Genomic DNA, 21124 nt, shown 5'->3' with positions numbered 1-21124 from the left:
CCACGTGGCAGCCTTAGAGACCTGGTTGTGGGTGCATCTTTCCTGGGGCACAGCTCTTCTCTTCCTGTTGCTGCTCTTGTCCTTTACTCTCGCCTCTACTCAGCAGCCAACCCTAGCTTTTGAAAGTTCAAACTACTCATCTGTCTTTCAAATCCCTGGCTCCTGGGTCCTGTGTGACCAGCCCTGATGTCTCCCACCATCTTGTCTCCCAGCTGTTCCCGGCAGCCAGAGCCTCTGATCTCATGCGTATCAAGGCTGTTCCTATAACCCATCAAGCCAGCTGTGCTTCGAGGCTGTGAGCATGCTGTTCTCACTGGCTGGGATGTGGTTCCCTGCCCTTCACAAGCCTACAAAGCCAGATCCCTGCTGTCCTGGTTGGTTGTAGCTTTCTATGATCACACCTACTATCATCTGTGTCATGTCTCCAGACTCTTGGCACCTAGAAAAGTACCGTGTTACTGTTTCTTTTATTTTTTTTTTGGGGGGGGGGGAGGAGGTCAGGATTTTATTCTATAGCCTTGGCTAACCAAGAATTCAAGATCCCCTTGCCTCAGCCTTCTCAAGGGCTTGGGTTCCACCCCCTGGCACCACCTGGCTCCATCATTCCTTGCTTGGCTCATTGTACTACAAGGCAAACACTGAGAAGGCCAGGACCTAGTTGTTTGCCTTTGCCTCCTGTGTCCATAGCACCCCAGACAGAGCCCGGTCCACAGCAATGAGGGTGGGTGAAACAGCCAAAGCCAAGCAAGGGCCCAAAGATGGACGCGGAATAAGGGCTGAGGCGGCGTGACCTGGAGCTGTGTCTGGTGTGGCAACCCTGATGCTGACCGTTCCATGTCTGCATGCCCTCCTCCCCACCATGTAGAGGAGCAGAAGAGAAGCGAGTGCCCAGAGGCAATGAAGCAGCCTTGTGCGTGTCCAGAGCCCAGCCTCCATGCTCTTGGTGCCACTATTAATGCTGTGATTTAATTTCCTGTTGTATTTTTCCATCTCAGCTGTGGATGTTTCTCCCTAACCCCCTCTGCTAGAAGCATATTTAAAGTAAATCCTTTTTAAATTCTAACCAGTCTGCACTGAAATTAGAAAACAGAGTTTTAAATACTTTGACGGATGCTGCTTAAATTCCCCCCCTTTGACAGGGTGACCTTTAAGAACATGGCATGTGACATATACGTGGCCTCCATCTGCTTGGGCCCTTCGTAGGGGTGGGTGACCTTTCCATAGGCAGCAAAAGCGTGACTGACTGTTGGCCGCACTCCTCCCATCCTTCATGAAGCTCTGAGCACATGGCCTATTTGAGCCCCCACCCGGAGCGAGAGCTGTCGTACCAACCCCACTGTTAGAACACAGGAGAGATCCAGAGGAGACAGAGTTAGGGTGAAGCAGATGATCTGAGCCTCAGATGTGTGAGTTAGACTGATGACGTGGCAGGAGAGAGGAGGGGACAAGAAGGACAGCCCTGCCACACAGAGGCTGGAGGATGTGGTCAGCTGGACAGTAGGACTGGAAACCAGGACTTACTGCAGCAGGCTGAGCTGGGGCAGCCGGGGCAGGCACTGCAGCAGGGTCTCTAGGCTTTCGTCACTCAGGGTCTTGCAGGACAATCTGTGAAGCAGAGGATTTGAATGAGGCGGGGGGACCTTCAAGCAGAGCCTTCAGGAGGGAAGAGAGGTGTCGCTGACGGCATCCCCTCTTAAGACTCGGTCAAGTCAGGGGCATCTTGGACACACTAGATGGAACAAATGAAATCGCTAGTGAACATTTTGGATCTCTCAGGGACTAGGAGATGATCTCCACAAACTCCATGGACTGGCAGGACTGTGAGTGGAGGGTCGTCAGCTATTTCCACCCCAGCGGTGACCCATCACCCCGTCGGGGAGATGTGGGTATCTGTGACCCGTCTAATCACTGCAGCGCAGGTACAGGTAATGTGACAGAACGGGAGAGAGTCGAAGCCAAGCATCTACCCTGCGGCCACCGTGTGTCCTGAATATCTAGAGAATCACATTCGCCCTTTGCTGTGTGTGTGGGGGGGTGAGGGGTCTGGAGTCACTTCCTGTCCCCAGAGCCCTTTGGGCTGTGTTTCCCTGCTGCCTTCATCCCTCTGTCCACCCCTGCACTTTCTCCTCTGTCCCTTTCTCTTTGTGCCTGAAGGCTACTGCCCTCAATCCTGCTGTGCTCATTGGCTGGTTGGGAGAAGAGGGTGGGGCAGCACTGATGACGTGGGTGAGGTGTGGGTAGGAGCAGCCTGCAGTTCTGAAGCTAAGTCTAACAGGCTTCAGGCTCAGACTAGCCTTCTGGCCTGGCCTAGCCAGGAACCATGGCAGTGTTTGAGTGGGACCTTCACTGTAGATGCTCTTTCCACAGCACCTCCTGTGTGGTAACCCACAGCCTGGTATTCAGTGAGAGCAGAACAGGTACACAACGCTGAAGCACTTTGGGCAGCGTCACTGTGACACCACACAGATGCCTGTCTGCACACAGCTAGATGGGCTTGCAGCATCCTGCTCCAGACAGCCATGATGCAAGGGCAAGCACTCTGCAAAAACACCCCAGGCAAGGCTGCTGGACACTGAATGATGTACTGTATGATTCGGGGGTGTTATTGTTCATGTCTGAGGTTTGATAATATTTTAATTTTTCACATTAAAAATAAGAATGCAGGGCAGAGTGGAACATGCCTTTAATCCCAGAACTTGAGAGGCAGAGGCTCTCTGTGCTTTCAAGGCCAGCTTAGTCTACAAAGTTAGTTCAAGGCCAGCCAGAGCTACACAGTAAGATTTTGTTTTAGAAACTTAAAATAGAGAGAGATAGAGCCAGGCATAGTGGTGTAGGCCTGTAATTCCAGCACTCAGGGAGGCAGAGGCAGGTGGATCTCTGTGAGTTCCAGGTCAGTCTGGTCTACAAATCAAGTCCAGGACAGCCAAGGCTACACAGAGAAACCCTGTGCCAAAATAAATAAATAAATAAATAAATAAATAAATAAATAAATAAATAAATAAATAGATAAATAAATAGATAGATAGATAGATAGATAAAATAAAAAATCAACAGATAAATGCATTTATAGATTTTTATACCAAAATATTTACAGATAAGATGATAAAATCTCTGGAAACTACTGCTTCAAAGTAACCGAGTCCATATGCATGTGTTTGTGCATGTGTGTGTGTGTGCGTATGAATTTTTGTTGCTTTTGAGACAAGGTGCTGATTTGTAATCTCAACTGGTCTGGAGCCAGCTGTGTGGCCCAGTCTGGTATTACGCTCCTGATACTCCTGCCTTAGCCGCGCACTCTGGGATCGCAGGCGGGTGCCACCGTGCAGGGCTGTGTGCTGTGGTGTGTGGGGAGAGCAGGGGGTGTGAGTTATGAGACAGTCACTCCTGGGGGAGAGGGGAATCCCAAAGGTCCTTTATTCCCTCCGCGTCTCTATATGCCAGAAGGCTCTAGAATTAAAAGGCCTGTTTACGTGAAAGAGCAACCTCACGGTGAGGAAGGGTGACGGACGGGCTCCGACAGGTAGTCAAAGTCAACGAAAGCCTGACAGCAGGCAGCCTAACATGACAGAGGAAGAAGTTTGGCCAGTGGATGCTTCCCCCACGTCCAGACCCTAGCTTAACTTGGAGAAAAACAGCCCAAATCAGCCAGAAGATGGCTTACAAAATACCTGGAGGGATGGGGTGGGGTGCTCAAAACCAAGGGGGACATGGAAGACAAAGAAGGAAACGGGAAGCTTCCAGGGAGAGAGGAGGCTGGGAAACAATGCTTGGCGGCAATGTGAATGCAGACTGCCAGCCAGGAGGCAGTGGTCCATCTCGGTGGGAAAGCTGAGAAAGCCTGAGCCGGCAGCTGTCTGCCACAGGTGGTTTCCTCCTGGTGACAAGCACGCCATGTGGCATGAGTCGCCAACTCTCTTGCACCCTCTCTGCAACTGCTTTTGAAACGGAGTCTAAAATTATTCTAAAGGAATTTGTTTTTAAAATGAATTGAGAGCCAGTGAGATGGACCCTGGGCTCGACACGGTGGAAGGTGGGAATGGGTAACTGTGAGTTCCTCTGACTTCCGTGCGGCACACCCACACAAGTACAAAAAAATAAATAGAAAAATAAATAAAGATTAGATCCGCCTGCCTCTGCCTCCTACGGTGCTGGGATTACAGGCGTGCACCACCGTGCCCAGCTTAGAACAAACTTTTCAAAACTGAACTGAGGACTGGTGAGTTGGCTCAGAGGGTAAAGACACTTGCCAGCAAGCCTGACAACCTGAATTCAATCCCTGGGAAGTGACCTATGAAACGTCTCCTCTGACCTCTGAACACAAGCTGTACACATGTGGTACACACACATTCCTTCCCCTCCCCAAACAATAAATAAATAAAAAGTAATAAAATGGTTTTTAACGACTTGGACTCACACAACTTGCCCCTCAGGAAAAGTCATACCATCACTGTCACTGAACAGTAATTAGATGCAGGGAGATTGCTCCTGGCCAGATCCGATCCTGTGTGTTTGGTATGGGGAAGCACATAGGAAGTGCCCACTGAGGGGATCTATATGGATTCGCTTGTCCAAAGGAATAGAACTGACTTGAGATGGAGCCAGAAGGCATGTGGCTGCCGCTGCATGGAAAAGCAGGTACGGTGCAGGTGTGACTGTAGGCTGCTCCTGGTGTAAGCCTGCAGCTCAGGCGGAGCTGCACTAATCTGAAAATCCCAAATCCCAAATACAAAATCTGAAACAGTGTGAGCGTTGACATCACAGTGCAGGTGGAAAATTCCAGTCCTCACAGGTCTCAGCTCCAAGTGCAGGCCTGTTACAGACACTGAGCATTTCTTCCAGCTTATGGACATAGAGCTTACATCAAACTGATGAATTTTGTGTTTAGACTCGATTCCCTTTTCTGAGGTATCTCATCCTGCATATACAAACATATACATATTCCAAAGTCTGAAGAAAATTCAAAACCCATTCAGTTCCAAGAATCTTGGATAAACACGATGCAACCAGAAAGTAAAAAATGAAGCATACAATGAGAAAAAAAAATACACAGGGCTGTGACAAATGACACCATAATACAGGGATAAGAAGAGTTTGTTTAGTTAGGGGTCTCTGGACTGCAGTTTTTAAAAGGTTATTATTGTTTTGTTTTGAGACAGGGTTTCTCCGTGGACTTATTTTGTAGACCAGGCTGGCCTCGAACTCAAAGATCCACCTGTATCTGCCTCCCAAGAGCTGGGATTACAGGTGTGCGCCACTGCGCCAGGCCCTTAAAAGGTTATTCTTGTATAGGAATCTTGTAACTGACTCCCAAGGAAAGGCTCACTGTGCACAGAAGTGGAAGCCGAGGCTCGGGACTTCAAATCCGCCAGCTTCTATGTGGCTGAGCTAACTCCTGATTATGGTCAAAGGCCTTAATTTGAAGTGGGTGAAGTAGTCCAGGGGCAAAGGGCTCAAAGGTGATGAGCTTAGCCCTAGAGGGAGGATGAAGGGGAGACTTGCGTGGGCATCTGGGAGAGGATTCCGTGTGGCCTGGTACCTGAGACTAGGAAGGCTCCTGGGAGACGGTTGACCAAAAGTCCCAGAGGACAGCTGATGTGTTTTGAAGAAGGCCAGGAAAGACTTATTAAGTCTCCTCTGAGAGTCCTCTCCCAGGTTTCAGCAGCCCACACTGTGCCCTTGGGGTTGTGTCTTGTCACTTACTGGACTTCCAAAGGCCCTGGGCATTTCTCCAGAGTGGCACAGAGGCAGCCAAAGTTCAGGGGTTCCAGATGACACTCCTGAAGGCTGAGAACGGGCAGGGGATGGGACAGAGAATCAGAGTGGACACAGGCCCCCTGTTGTCCTAGGACACCCTCCTCCTTCTAACAGACATCCTCCCCAGAAATGTAGGCCTCAGATCATGTCCTATACCCTACAGGGCACACTCCCCTCCCCAAGCTCTCCTGTGCCACCATTATGATATCTGCGTTAAAGCTGCTCCGTGTGGTGTAAGGCCTTCCCATCTACCACCTCTGCCTGAGCCTAGGCACCTTCTTCACTCTCCGGAGTCACTTACTACTTATTATTACTGACCCCCACTCTTGCTCTCACAGTCCTTCATAACCTTCCAAGCCTCTCATCTTTTTTAATTTTTAGAGCGTATTTTGCCTGCATGTATAGATGTGCGGCAAGTGCACACCCAAAGCCCATGAAAACCCATGGCAGAGGGTGTCAGATGCCCTGGATAATTGTGAGCTGCTGTGTGAGCACTGGAAACAGAACCCAGGTCCCCCACAAGAGTAGCGAGTGCTCTTAACTGTGGAGTCGTTTCTCCAGGCCACACCTCATCTTTCAACACTGCAAATCTAATTGGCCCCTCCACAGCTCAAAACCCTCAGTGTTCTCCTATTATTCTCAAGCAAAAAATAAAGATAAGTAAATAAACAAAAAGGAATGCCTTTGCCCAAGCTCTCCTTCGATGCCCTCCAGCTCCATAGCAATGCTTCTCAAGATGCCCTGGTCCTGACTTTTGCTCACGTTGTCTCTCCTGCCTGGGGCATCATAGCTTCTCTCTGAATATCTCTGTTGACACCACTTCAGGCATCTTAGGGGAGAATGCCAGGGCTCAGAGGAGACATAGCCCCTGTGTCTCAGTTGGGAGACCCCTCCTAGCTCCTAGGCCAGATTTTTCTGAGGTGTGAAGTGAACCTCTTTCTAGAAAAGAAACTCTCAAAAGCAGATGGCAAGCCATGGCCAGGGATAGCTGGGTATCCAATGTGTTTCAGAGATATGACATCATCTCCAAGGAGAGTGTCAGGCTTCGGCCCCACTTCGGTGATCCATAAGGCCCAGCAGCGCCTCCAGCACCGGTCTCTGCACTGTGCCTCTTTCTTTCCCAGTCTTGCAAACCCTCTAAACAAAAGTGGGGTACGCTACCAGAAGCTCCTGGAGGTGTAACGCTGACGGGACTCCAGTAAGTGGGCTCCAGCCGGAAACTCTGGTTCACACCCACCAGTTAGTGCGTCCCTTGGAGGGGAAAAGCACAGCACACGTTAAGCTTGAGCCGTATCTGTGGGGCTCCTACACCATCAGCACTTCCACACCTGGAGGCAGAACTGGGAGGGATCCTGGAAATAGGACCAGCCAGGTCCTCTGTTGCTCAGGTGGGGAAACCGAGATCCAAGAAAGGGAAGCTGGGGCAAGGAAAATCAGCAGTTCCCACCTGTGCCGGGCAGCCCCCAACCAGGTGAGTGGAGACAGAGCAGAGTGCCTTCACTGTCCACCAGTTTGACAGGACCCCACATCTGCCTCACTGTTCCTCAATTCCTCTGTCCTCGGATCCCATAGAGCTCTCAGAGGGGGAACCAAGAGCCTCTAGCCTGGGGCTCGCTGGGTTTGGATCGCCTAGCACGTTAGCTGTGGTGAGGTCAGTGCCCAGCTGGCCCCTCCTCGAGCCCAGCCATGAGGACAGCCTCCAGGGTTCAAGGCCATGATGCCTGCCATCACTAGGGGATAGCTGGGAGGACCTGTGGAGTGTTAAATATGTTTATGCTAAGAAGTTAGCCTGGCTTCTAGGGGTCGGGGGAGCTTACAGATTAAAGTGCGACTGCCCTTAAGACCATGCCAGACCTCGGGGCTCATCCTTGGGTTCGGGGATGTGTGCTAGGGTGGTGATGAGGCATCCACAGGAAGGGCCCAGATCTCCTCTCCTCACCTGCCAGTCCCAGCTCCTCGAAGGAGGATGTGGTCACTCTCAAGGCTGAAAGAGAAGAGGAGGAAGCTGGTTGGGAAGAGGTCAACGGCACACTCCCCCAGAAGACCTTAAGGACCAGGAGGTGGCCTGTTACCCAAGAAAAATAATAACGGTGGATCAAAGGATGACAAAGACTATGGCTATGGTTCTTCAAGACTCTTGCATGGCCCGTGGCCTGTTATTTCAGCGCCCTCGTGTGGTGAACTGGGAGAGGAGCTTCAGCGCTCTATCCAAATAAGGACTTAAAGAGTCTAATGAAGTTAGAGGCCTGCTCTGTCCACCTGCGGCCACACCTTTATTCTTAGGGTTCCTGGGAAAGGATGAACTGAGCAGAATACTCCTAAAACTACAAGCTTTCTATATGGATGGATTCAGGGCTGTCGGGGGGCTGGCGCCTTTCCTTCTGGCTTCATCAGCTCTAGAGATGCCACAGTAAGTCCAGAACCCGAGTCCCAAAGGCCACCAGCCAGCTCCCAGCTTGCTTAGGGGTATCCAAGGACAATCAGGAGAGTATGGGAGAATGGGAAGACTTTTGCCCCAAGGAGAACTTGGGGAAATTTGATTGTTCCTGGGATCATGAGGGCCACGATTTTCACTCACTCACTCACTCACTCACTCACTCTCTCACTCATCCATTCATGCGTTTATTCCTTCCACATCTCACTGCACTTGGCATTACCTAAGACCCCGATGGTGACCCAAGGTGACCTGTAAAAGGGGGGCCTCACAGGAACTTATGAGTGGTGGGAGAGCTTGGGAGGTGCGGGGTACCACTCACCTGACGTCGAAGTGGAACACCCATTGTAGGGAGGACATACATGGGATCAAGCCAAACACGCCATCCAGGGACAAGCCATTCCTGCTAAGGCTGGAGAGCACACAGGTGACAAGGGGGAAGCCACCAAGGACCCAGGCGTGCGCTCTGCATGTGTCTCTGACAGCAGATGGCAGATCCCAGTGAGCCCCAAGTGACCAGAGAGAAACCCTCTAACTTCATTGCACAGCCAAGGAGATGGGCTAGACAGGCAGGAACTTGCTCAGGGTGACAAGCTGTGTTGGTGACAAGAGCTAAAATGGAACCCAGAGAAACCCCTGAGCTCTACTTCTGCACCCGGTAAAGAAATGGGAGGGGGCTGGAGAGATGACTCAGAGGTTAAGAGCATTGCTTGCTCTCCCAAAGGTCCTGAGTTCAATTCCCAGCAACCACATGTTGGCTCATGATCACCTATAATGGGATTGCATGGAGGCAGAACACTGTATACATAATAAATAAATCTTCAAAAAAAGAAAAAGAAAAAAGCAGGAACAAAGACATCTCTTCTCTCCATGGAGAGACCAGGGACTGCTTGGAGAAGCCTGAGGCAGAAGCAGAAGCTGGAGTGCAGAGGCCTTTGAGCAGAACCAGCAGAGCTAGGGTGAGCAGAGCACGCATTGTGCTCTTGTTGAGCATTGCCTGGGTGCTGCTGTGGGAAGAGGGCGTTCTGCTTACGTCTTTACTGTACCCAGAAGAGAACCCAGAAAAAAAACCTTCTCACTGGTGGTAACCTAGAGGCCTTAGGGGGAGGGGGAGGGTTAGTTGCTTACTTCAAAGACTGCAGGGAACCCAGTCCTGGGAGCAGCTGGGCTAGTATGGCCACCCCTTCGTCCCCAAGAGAATTGTCTGACAGGCTGGAAAGGAAGGAGACAAGGTTAGTGGAGGGTGGAGTAGGCTCTGCTTTGGTAGCAGTGTGGTCACCCGGCTGTTCTTGGCACCGGGGACCCAATCTAAGCACTAGGCCACGTTGCTGCAATTCAGACATGGGCACATCACTCCCCCAGGATTCTTGTCCAGATTTGAAGCCTTCTGGGAGCCAGGAGTGCCTACAAAGGATGTAGCTACTCACTCAAGATGGTCCAGGTGGTGGGTCTGGCAGCTTGCTCTCAGCGCCTCACAGAGCCCCTCCATGTGCTTGGCCAGGAAGCCACAGTGTGTCAGCCTACAAGGGGCAAGACCCACAGCCCTGCAGTGCCCACTAGACACTGTGCCCAGAGCAAAGCTGGACCCCCGACCCCAGGGGCAGGCAGAGAAGCCAGCGGGCAGAAGGGAAGGATCGTGGTACATGACCTTGAGATAGACAGGATGCGTGCCTAAAATAGCATGAAGAGGCATAGGGCTGGGGACGAGAGGGAAAGAGAGGCAGAGGTAAGGGGATAGAGAGGCAGAGACAGGGATAGAGACAGGTAGAAACAGAGACAGAGACAGGTAGAGATAGCAATAGGGATGGATGGATGGATGGATGGATGGATGGATAGCTAGATAGACAGACAGACAGACAGACATAAGCAGAGACAAAGAGGCACAGAGAAAGAAACACAGAATTAGACAGAGAAGGGGTGGAGAGATGGTTCAAAAGTTAAGAGCACTGTCTGCTCTTCCAAAGGTCCTGAGTTCAATTCCCAGCAACCACATGGTGGCTCACAACCATCTAGAATGAGATCTGGCATGTAGGCAGAACACTGTATACATAATAAAAAAAAGAAAAGAAAAGAAATAGACAGAGAAAGGCACAGATAAAGAGTGACAGCAACAGAGACAGAGACAAAAAGCAAAAAGACAGAGGATAAGACTAAGTGCCATGGAAAAAGGACCAGATTCTGAATGAGATAAAAACGCAGGCAGGCAGGCAGGCAGAGAAGCAAAAGGAAGATAGTGTCGATGGGAAGAGGCAGGGCTGAGGTGAGTCCAGGCTGAGGCCCAGAATTGGAGACCAGAGGCCCGTGGCTCCTCTTTTTTCCATTCAGAGTCTCTGCAGCCCCTGGTGCAGGCCGCTACAGGGCTGCCTGGGCAGTGGGTGGTGGCTGAGGGGTGGGCTATGCAGGGAAGAAGTTGCCAGGCCGTAAGTCCTTGACACAGCAGGTTGCGGTGTCCTCCAGGGAGCCTATGAGACAGGCCTAAGGGTTGGGGACAAGGAAGAGAGACTATCGCCATACCTGACCCTTGGAGAGCTCCAGGACTGCTCAGGGGCCACAGGAGACACAAAGCTGGCAAGCGGTGCTCCCCTGGAGGAGCACAGAGCCAGGCCACACTGAGCACATCTTGTTTCTGGCTCTGGGGTCCAGTCCCAGACTCACTATCCACCTTTCAATCCTGTCCTTAGCCAGGGTCAATGGGACTTCACCTGCTATGTGCCTCTCTCTGGGACTAATTTGGCACATGTGAGTTGTCTCGGTCTAGCGCTAGCTAGTTGCGCACAGAGAGTAAACGCTCAGCAACCCTTGTTGCTGTCACCATTAATTAATACCATTGTCATTATCACCATCAGGAATGGTAGAGATGGCAGCTGTCATCACCAACCCTCAGAGTTCAGACCCTGTGCAATAGCTTGTGGAGAAACACAAGGCATGGCGCCATTCCTCTGGCCATGTGCTGGAAGTCACCTAAAGGAGGATGGCATACAGCCCTTAATGGTCCTTGTGCCAAAGGAATATAGGAATTTTGGCCATCGTAGAGCTCCAGGGCAGGCTATTCTCTATATTTAGGCTAGAAACCCAAGTTTCCCATGAATAATTGTCAGAGTATCCCAGCCTGGCCTGGCGTACCCCACGGACCCTACCTCACAGGCCTCACAGGAGTCTGTCCTCTGCTCCTTCCTTATCTGACCCTTGTCTCCTGCAAGCCTGCTCACTGCCTGACTTTAGTGAGTTCTTTTTCAGTTTTTTCAGACAGGGTCACATGTAGCTTAGGTGCCGCCATGTCTGATTTGTGCAGTGCCAGGAACTGAGCCAAGGGTTTCATGCAACGTTAGATAAAAACTCTACCATCTGAGGTACAGCTGCAACCCTGCTTTGTGAGTTCTTGTCAAGGTTTCCCTGGGTCAGGGAGGACATGGCTCCATCCTTACCTCTTTCGGCTCCCCTCCTGCTCCCTTGGCTCCTGGGCAAATGTGAGTACCACAGTGTTGGTCAGCAGGCTATGGGTAAGAGAGGGGTGAGGGAAGGAGGTTTAGCGCCCTTGTCTAACCCTGACCTGGTGGGACCGTTAAGGTACAGCTCCTGCCTAAGCTAAGCCCCTTCCTAGGACTTCCTCTGAGGCTTTGAGCTGTGAAGCCTTCCTGCTGCAAAGACTTCGTATTCTTCCTGTTCTGCTTTGTGCCTCAGGCTAAAGCATGCCCTCTCTGCCTTCCCTGGGTCCGGTGGGGGAGGGGATTTCATCAGTTGCTTGCAGCACTTTGGGATATGGGTGCTGTCTCCCATGACATGCAGCACATCTCAATGATCACAGTGAATGGGGACCCCAATCTACCTTGTGAGAGAACCTGATTTTCCTCCATCTCTTTGAGGGGTGCATGGGACAGAGACCCTTCGTGCAGCTGAGAACCAAGAACTAGGCTTTCAGCAAAGCGCTGACATCCATTCACACCTGTCCTCAGTCCCCCATACTGATAGAGAGAACTGAGGTTGGACCAGGGGGACAGGAGGTCACAAGTCACTTGAAGACTGTTCCCAGAGAAGCTGGGAAGGGACTGAAGGAAGCTGAAAGGGGGCAGGACCCACAGGCAGTGGGGACACAGAGGGCACTGCATAGCTTGAATCAACTGGAGGGGGAGCTGGAGAGCTGTTCTCTCAGTTTCTGTTACCGCCACTCCCTGCTGGCTTCACCGGCCCCAGACAGTTCTCCAAAGGGGACCCACAGCACTGTCAATGGCTGCACTACTGTGCCAGTTGGGCAGGCCACCCGGTAGCATCTTCTTTGGGGGGGGTCCCTAGGGCATGAGGCCAGAAATAATACGGGGAGCTTCAGAAAGTCCAATGAGGGGACTTGGAGCTCAGGGGCTCAGGGATGAAGGGCAGTGACGGGGCCCTGTTGTGGCTCTCACCTGATGCGCAGCTCTTCAAGGGTCCCACACGTGCTCACAGCTCTCAACACACAGGCCACCCCAGTCCTAGAGAGCTTATTGTCACTGAGGCTGTGGAGAGAAGGAGGAGGCGGTATCAGCGGGCACACAACTCCTGCCCCTGGTTGCGGCTTGGAAGTTGTTAGCGGTCATGGGGCCCCAAGCAGGGTCCCTCAAAGAGCTACAGCCATGTGAGCCAAGGGATGTATGACGCCCCCTAAACACACACACTCAGAGAATCAAGTCCTTTGCCTTAATCCGTAGGCACTGCCCGTGGGTTCTCCCCTCTCCGAGCTTCAGTTTTGCGGTCCATGGAGTAACATGGAGGGCTGACATAGTGGGCTCTGTACGCTGGCCTTTAGTTAGACAGGCACGGTCTCATTTAACTCCATTTTACAAATGGAGAAACTGAGGCCCACTTTCCCAGAGTTTCAAAGTTAGAGAATGACACAGTTCAAGCTGAAGCCCAAATCTTTTTTTTCAACCTCACTACTCCTTACCCAACCCAAATAGGACCTTTAGACCCCAGTACAACACCTCCAAATGCCATCTCTCTCTGCCCCGGTCCTGCACCATGTACGCCCTGCTTTCTTGGGCTGCCACTCCAACAACTTACGCTTAACCCAATGCACCACTCTTTCCACGAATGCCTTGACCCAGGAGCACAGTTCCCCCCACCCAGTGCCTCAAGTCTGGCCCAGGGCAAGCAGCTGTTGCAAGGACCACCTGAGCCAGGTCCGCCATGATGTTCTACTGCCCATGTGCAAGCAATTAGATGCTGACGTTACTAGCAGTTCAGGGCAGAGGCAAGAGCAAGGTATAGTCAACAGCCCAACTTAGGTGGAGAGAGAGGAAGATGGGTAGATCAATGCTACTACTCCTGGCCATGGACATGGAGGTCAGGGGGTAGCAGGAACCAGATGGGACTCTTTCGAGGCTTCTCCCGTTCCCCAGCAGCAGGTTGTACAACTCACTCCAGTTTCTGGGCAATGTGCAGCTGTGCAACAGCCTCTGCCACAAGTCGACAGCCTTCGTCTTCCAGGCGGTTCCCTGAAAGACTAAGACAGAGAGAGGCACTGTGGAGATGCTCCCACGGCCCCTCCTCGGCTTTCGTCAGAGCGGCATTCCCAGGAGTGAGCTTTACAACAAGCAGGTGGCGATGACCTTGGTACTTGTACACTGGTGGCACATTTCATGCTCACAGTCTACGAAGCAGTAACACATACACCTTCATCTTACTGCTGAGCAAACCAAGGCACGGGGTCCTTGAGGGCCTTGCTCAGGGGCGGGCTTGGATTTGAACCCAGACAGCCTGCCTCGAGGGTCCCCCCTGTGATCATCCTTGTCTGCTGCTACATCCATTATTGCTCCTTGGGATGACCTTTCTAAATCCACGATATCCGGCCCAGTGTGGCCAGGGATGCTTTCCTGAGTTTTTAGCTACTTGCTGGAAATCCCTGAAATCCCACAGATAAGTGGTCGGGGAGAGATTTGGGAAGATTGCCCCTAGTAGTGAGAATAGCACCTTCAAAGGCCTTGTGGCAGAGCACCCAGAAGAAACCAGTGTGTTTAGATTGGAAATTGAGCGAGGGCAGCAGGTGAAAGCAGCTGGGGAGGTTGTGGCGTGGCTTCTGGGTCCCACAGGATTTGAGGATTTGGGGCTCTGAATCCCCTGGAACTGGTGTTCGAGGCGGTTACAGCAGCCCACCACAGGTTCTGGAAACTGAAATCGGGTCCTTTGGAAGGGCATCGGGCAATCAGCCACTAAGCCGGCCCTCTAGACCTTTAATCATTAACAAAAATTGAATTTATTTTGTTATTTTGTAGCACACAAAGGGGGGGAGGGTGCCCATGGAGGTCAAAGGACGACTTGCAGTTGATTCGCTCTTTCTGCTCTTTCCATCGTGTGGGTCTTGGAGATTGAATTAAGATGGGCAGGTTTGATGACAAGTGCATTTACCTGCTGAGCCACCGTGCTGGCCCACATTTGATACATTTTAATCCTGTCTCTGAGACTTACAATGAAACAATGTAATGAAACAGGCGACCCTCATCCTGAGATGGGGCCAACTCATTCCTAAATAATTCACAGCACCCCATTTCTTTTCTTTCTTTTTTCATCTTTTGGTTTTTTGAGGCAGGGTTTCTCTATGTAGCCCCTGGTATCCTGGAATTCGCTCTGTAGACCAGGCTGGCCCTGAACTCAAGAATCTGCCTGCCTCTGCCTCCCACGTGCTGGGATTATAGGCATGCATTGCCACCAACTGGAGCACCGCACCATTCTCTCTACACATCCCTTGGAGGACTTCCTGGGACTGTCTTGGTGGAGTTCTCTTCCTATCACTAGGCAATGACCACCACCAGTTCTAAAGCCCTGCCCAGGAGATAGGCATCATGCCTGTAAAGAATAGGTCACCCCAAATGCAGGAGGAGTCCCACTTTACTGATGGCCAAGGAAGTGGTGGCAGGATTCATGAGGATGGGCTGGAAACGTCAGACCAGGCTCTTGCTGGCTGTTTAATCTTGAACAAATTTATCTTGGTGCCTTCATTGCTTTCTCTTATGAAATGTGGTTCCATCACAGAAAGGAGATGATAAAAACACATCCTAGCAGCTTCTAAATGAGCATGTGATACCGGACAGGTGACAGATGTTCTGACTGTTGGAGTGTCCCCAGCCAACTGTCACCTCACCACCCACACGATGGTAAGGCTTTGTCTGCACTGCCCGGCCTCCCTAAGCCACTCCTGCTCCAGGCTTCCCACTTCCCAGGGTACTCACTCCACTTCCTCCAGCCGGGGACCTTTCTGGAATAGCTCCACAAGGGCTTCTGCGTCATGGACCCTGAGCTGACATTTCTGAAGCCTGGGATAGGAATGGAGGGTGTCAGGGGAAAATCATGGTCCTTCCGGTTCTGAGTCAGGTGGGTCCTGAGGGAACAGCTCTGGGATCTGTGCACCTCTAAGCAGTGGGGTGATGCTGCTTAAGGCACTCAGTCTGTATGTGTCTTCTACCAGACTAGAGTAATACGTGTCATTCATGGGGCTCCTGAAAGGCTTCCCATGAGGTACCACACACAGACCTCTGAGTACAGTGCCACACATACAGCATGGGTCCATCTGGCTGAAGCTCTTGTTGACACAGTTGCTTATGCATGCCCTTTCCCTGTCCCTCCATCTGCTTTCCCTGAATTCCTTCCTGACAGTTCTTCCTCTCTTGGGAAAAGGCCCTCCCTCCATCATCCTTTTCTGAGGGTAGTGGGCCCTGCCAAGGTACCTGATTTCCAGGCTTCGGCTCTGTTCTTTCTTCTGTCCATCTTTGTCCTGTAGGTCTGGTGCTCTGAAAAGAACAGATTACACACTAGTCTGAGACCAGGAGCCAGACCTGATGGACTGGACCTCTGCTCGGCACCTAGGGGCTGATGACCCCACAGCATCCCATCATGGGTTAGTGGCAAAGACGGTGCTGGAAGGTGCTCGAGGCGCCAGTAGGCAAAGTAGTAGGAGCAAAGGGCTTGAGGTCTAAGGGAGCCTTTATTCAAATGTGGCCTTCCCCATGTGTTGGCTGTGCAGCTTTTGGCAAGTCACTTAACCTATCAGACTCTTCAGTTTCAATGTTCTAAGGTCTATGATAGCATCTCTTTGATGTGACCTTTGGTTCGGAAGACAGGGAGCAGGTACTGTCTGCCACAGGCAGGTCCAGGCAGTGGGGAGCTACAGCCTTTCCAGACTCTCCCAAGAGCTGAAGAGAGTGCCAGGGACGGTAGAGAAGCTTGGGCTATACCATCAGCCAATGTCCGTAAACTTATAGATCGGAACTAACAGAACCCTTTGCAATGACAGACGTGCTCGTCCACTGTGTCATCCGCCACAGGACACCTGTGACCACTGCTGAGTCCTGGAAGGGTGGTAAATGCACCTGATGGGCTGAAAGTTACTTCATTTAAATAGCCATTGTGACTGATAATGATCACATTGGGTGTCTAGACCTCTAGGAAGGAAGTGATGTTGGCCCAACTGGGTCATGGTACAGATGGCGAGAGTGAAGCTGAAAACAGGAAAAGGTTAAGTTATGGCTCTGGATCTTAGCCAGGGAGGAGTGAGAGAAACACAGTAGGAGTGTTTTCCCAGTGACAGGAGTGTTCCTATCTTCACCCACCTAAAGTGGGAGCAAGGCAAGTGGAAAGCATGATGGCTAACATCTGAGTGCTGGTGGCTTGCCTATGCCTGAAGCATGTTAGATAATTTACTCCTTCTACCCCCAAGGAAGCCCTAAGAGGGAGCTACCATCACTGCCGTCTCCTTTGTGTGTCCTTCAGTTTGAAGAATTTTTCACTGCACAGTATCCTCATGTCTTGCCTACACGCCTGTCTCACTTTCAGACCCTTAGGGTGCTTCTCTAGCCAGGAGTCGGATGCACTCCAGACATGGGAGGAAGGGAGGACACTTGGCCAGCCCTGAGCAGGAATGCACACAGCAGCAGGGAGAATCTTCCCATTCCAGTTCTTGCTAGGTTCTCATTTTCACCTTTCCAGCCTAGATCCCTTCTCAAAACTAGCTGGAGCCATGCCCCCCTGGCTACTTACCCTGATTGCTTTGTAGCTGTCTCTGTGGCCGGGGACAGAAAGAAGATGAGGTCCGATTCCCTACAGGGTCAGACACAAAGCCATGATAGCCAGGGACTGGATGTCAGCACACCACTCGACTTTCCCGAGCTGTCACCTGCCCCCACCCCAGTCATTCAGAAAAAGTTTATTTCCTAACTGGTAGAGAAAACAGAACTGGAAGGAATGTCCCAGCACAAGCCATAAATTCTCTGCCACCACAGACAGCCTGCTTTTGTAAGGTCAGGAAGATAAGGTGAGAGAGTTTTTGTTGTTGTTTTTGTTTTGTTTTGGTTTTTCGAGACAGAGTTTCTCTGTGTAGCCTTGGCTATCCTGGACCCGATTTGTAGACCAAGCTGGCCTTGAACTCACAGAGATCCACCTGTCACTGCCTCCCTGAGGAGTATAGGGATGCTCCCTGGGATTATTAAAGACCTGCTCCACTGTACCTGGCTGGTTTTTGTTTTTTAAGGCAAGGTGTCATGTAAATCAGGCTGACCCTAAACTCACTATGGCCCTCAGGCTAGCCTTGGTCTCCTAATCTTCCCGAGTGCTGGCATTGTGGGTGTGCATTACCATGCCCTCTGATTGTTTTTAAAAATGAGAGTTACAATTGTATTCTGATTAAGAAGCCTGACATGCATCCTACAACGTGAGCCAACGAGAGAACACTGTTTCAGAACCATGGAGAGCGACACTCGACTCATTCGGTCCGCTGTGCCTGAGCTTCACAGTTCTGTTCATCCATCTTTCCATCCACTTACTATTTATTATGCACCAGGTCTGAGCAAGATTCTAGCTGTGAATCAAGATGACTCTGCTATTCATACAGGTATCGTAAGCTAGGGACCTCCTCCTGTCCCATCCTTCACGCCTCTGCCCCTTTCCTTTTGCCTAAGACCTCGAAGACCTGCTCACCTGACCTGCAGCTTTCTGACAGTAGGACATGTGATGGCCACCTTCACCAAGTACAGTAGGGTTGACACGGAGAAGCTGTTTCGGCTCAGGCTGCATAATTGTGGCAAAGTGTCAGGGTGGATGCCCTTGACGTGGTCTGCAAAGGAAGACGTGATGCGGGCCAGGAAAGGGGCTTGGCTGGGGGTAAAGACCACTTACTCAAGCTTCTGGAGCTTCGGCAAGCAAGGGAGCAGCTCCACAAGACTCAGCACCTCTGGGTCCTTGAGCTGGTTGTCATTCAGACTGCAGAGAGACCAAGACCCGATGTCTCAGTTGTGGGGTGGGGCACTTGGAGGCCCCAGGTGGGGGTGACAGTCTGATGAAGTGAGATCTGCTCCCTGGGCTGAGCTGCACAGTGTGCCTGACTCTTAAATTCACCAAGGTCCCAGGGGACCAGTGAGGTCTCTCTGACTCACTCTCCCTACCTGGAATCCTAGCTGGAAGGACAGGTGGATAAATGGAGTGAGAATAATTGAGAGCAACAGGGGAAATTAAAAACACACAAAGAAAAGAAGGAAGGAAGGAAAGAAGGAAGGAAGGAAGGAAAGAAAGAAAGAAAGAAAGAAAGAAAGAAAGAAAGAAAGAAAGGAAGAAAGAAAGAGAAAGAAAAGGGGGGTAACAGGGACCAAGATTAAGGTCACTAAAATAGGACAGTTTCAACAAGATCAATGGTTTAAACCTTCATCCCAACCACAGTGACCACTGCCCAAAGGCACCCATGAGAGGGAAGAGTAGGGACTGGCCAGCTTGTGTTCCATTCTGTAAGTGCTGTATCCTACTGCTTGGGTGAGCCTGCTTGGGTTCAGGGGTTGCCTTTCTGAATCTCAGAAAGAAGCTATATGAGACTACAGCAGATCAAGGGTTTTCCTGCTACTCTGTCTCCTAGTAATGCATAAGCTACACTCATAACACTCACCAACATGACTGCCTAAACATGAGCCTGACAACGACATCATCAACAGACATGTTAAAGTGGGTGGGGGACAGTCCATGATACTTCAACCCTACACAAAGAACTAGAGGCAACTGAGGAATGCTAAGAGTGGGAAAAGCACATCAGTTAGTTATCCAACATCAGTTGGTCAGACCTGGAAACATACATACAAGTGACATTTACAGGCTGCGTGGGTTATAGTTAGGAATATATATGTATATATACGTACATGCATACAATAACAATTAATGAAAAAAGAGTCCATGAATCTGAAAGGGATACAGGAGCAAACAGAAGGGAGAAAGGATACAATATAAATTATGTTATATATTTATATATTTATTATATAATAAGTATATCATATAAATATATTATAAAATTATATTATAATCTAAAAATAAAAGAAAAATTAAAATTAAAAATTTTTTTGAAAAGACTGAAGTAGAAGGTCTCTGGTTCCACCTTTCTCTGGAGCAATAGTTCCAGACACCAGCAAGAAGTATACGGTCCTGATGTGCTCAGCCAGTGTGTGCTGGATCTAAGCATGCCTGTGTGTGCCACAAATGTACGGATCTGTGAACAGGCATAGGACACACCCTTGAGTTAGGTGAGTGCACTTTTTGAAAGTGTGCAGGAAAGTGAAGTTGTGTGTTGTATGCATTTATGTGTACCCACAGTACCTGCCTTCTGCCTAAACACTGTGATCCCTTTTCCTAGGGTCACAGAATGAGGGGAGGGAGCCCAAAACTCATGATTCTCCAAGGTGGCCCCAAATATGCATCTTGTTGGAGTCTGAGAGGTGTTCTTTTGGATTTGGCCCAGCTCATTCTTACACTGATGTGTCCTTCGCTGGTCCCTGATGAGAATATGCAGGCCCCAGGGGTGTCCTAAGAGCTGAAAAGTGACCCTTTCCTCAGGCAAGAAAACCCTCCTGTATATCACTCACCTGACCTCCTCCAGCTGGGAACAGAGGGGCAAAGCCTGAACCAGATGGCTGATGCCTCGGGCTGTAATCTTACTTCTTGTTAACCTACAGGGCAAGCAAAGATGGTAGAGAGGACTGGGGATGGAGAAGAGGGCTGGCCAGGGTTCCATCTCTACAGACAAAGCACGGAAGAGTGAGCCAGACATCCTCAGTGGCATATCTTGCTCGCAAGCCTCGGCTCACCCCAGAATCTTCAGGCTCCCCATAGTAGGCAAGCTCCTGCACAGGGCTTCGGCAAAGGCATCCCCACACTTTCTGCTTTTAAAACTGCAGGAGGGAAGCAAAATGGGTCAGTGCTGGGCAGAGCTTAGTGATTGGCTGTGCGCCATTGGCGGCGTCCCTAGGGACAGATGAGACATCATAGTAGCACAAGTCACCATCGTAGTTTTTGGCATAGTGAGAAGTACAGCTTACAGCGTTGGCTTCTTTGTCTGCCAGATCAATTGTCCACTTCACCCGCGGAAACACAGCCACATATTCCGTAAATCACGGCAAGCAAACATTGTGTGTGTGCACGCTCATCACTCGTTTGCACCTATGGCAGCCAGAGGATGTCGATGATCTTTATCTTTTCTTCTTTTTTCTTTTGTCTCTCACTGATCCTGAAACTCACTCTTTAGCTTAGGGCTGGCTGTCTAGCACTGAGCTGTGGATATCCACCTGTCTCTGCTCCCTCAACAGTACAGTTACAGGCATGAGAGGCTATGCTCAGCTTTTACATGGGTGCTGGGGCCTTGAACTCAGGTCCTGTTGCTTTTACCACAAGCCATCTTACACACTGAGTCATCTCCACAAACTGAAGAAACTTTCCTTAGAAACAACAACAAAGAGCTAATTCTCAAAATGTGCAGCGACTTTAGGAGAGGTACAATTCATCTCACAAATTGATCTAAAAAAAAATCAATTTTGAACTGGGCGTGGTGGCACATGCCTGTAATCCCAGCTTTCCAGGAGGCAGAGGCAAGCAGATCTCTGGGAGTTGCAGGCCAGCCTGGTCTACAGAGCAGGTCCAGAAAGGCCAAGGCTACACAGAGAAACC

At 50.6% G+C, this 21124-nt stretch overlaps 1 protein-coding gene across 4 annotated transcripts in view; it reads right to left on the bottom strand.

Annotated features, from left to right (window-relative positions):
• The window catches only part of Nlrc5 (NLR family CARD domain containing 5), a 70766-nt gene that overhangs the window by 24698 nt on the left and 24944 nt on the right, over nt 1-21124 (bottom strand). For 3 of the 4 annotated variants that reach the window (XR_008721718.1, XM_055621194.1, XM_055621193.1), the window contains 18 exons: nt 20269-20352; nt 20047-20130; nt 18326-18409; nt 18128-18217; nt 17192-17251; nt 15883-15945; nt 15388-15471; nt 13581-13664; nt 12589-12678; nt 11614-11682; nt 10703-10771; nt 9616-9708; nt 9317-9400; nt 8511-8600; nt 7694-7738; nt 6916-7005; nt 5701-5784; nt 1522-1605 (listed from right to left, as the gene is read on the bottom strand). Coding sequence is in view for 3 of the 4 variants with exons in the window: in XM_055621194.1 (XP_055477169.1) it covers nt 1522-1605; nt 5701-5784; nt 6916-7005; nt 7694-7738; nt 8511-8600; nt 9317-9400; nt 9616-9708; nt 10703-10771; nt 11614-11682; nt 12589-12678; nt 13581-13664; nt 15388-15471; nt 15883-15945; nt 17192-17251; nt 18128-18217; nt 18326-18409; nt 20047-20130; nt 20269-20352 (1431 nt within the window). In the remaining variant the exon portion in view is untranslated. The remainder of the gene's footprint in view (nt 1-1521; nt 1606-5700; nt 5785-6915; nt 7006-7693; nt 7739-8510; nt 8601-9316; nt 9401-9615; nt 9709-10702; nt 10772-11613; nt 11683-12588; nt 12679-13580; nt 13665-15387; nt 15472-15882; nt 15946-17191; nt 17252-18127; nt 18218-18325; nt 18410-20046; nt 20131-20268; nt 20353-21124) is intronic. The other variant, XM_055621195.1, reaches the window with a different exon arrangement.

This window comes from Psammomys obesus, unplaced genomic scaffold (genome assembly GCF_907164565.1).
Source record: "Psammomys obesus unplaced genomic scaffold, mPsaObe1.curated_primary_1811, whole genome shotgun sequence".
Classification (NCBI taxonomy): Eukaryota; Metazoa; Chordata; class Mammalia; order Rodentia; family Muridae; genus Psammomys; species Psammomys obesus.
The sequence above is the reverse complement of the archived record's forward strand: the minus strand, read 5'-3'. Positions and strand labels throughout refer to the sequence as shown.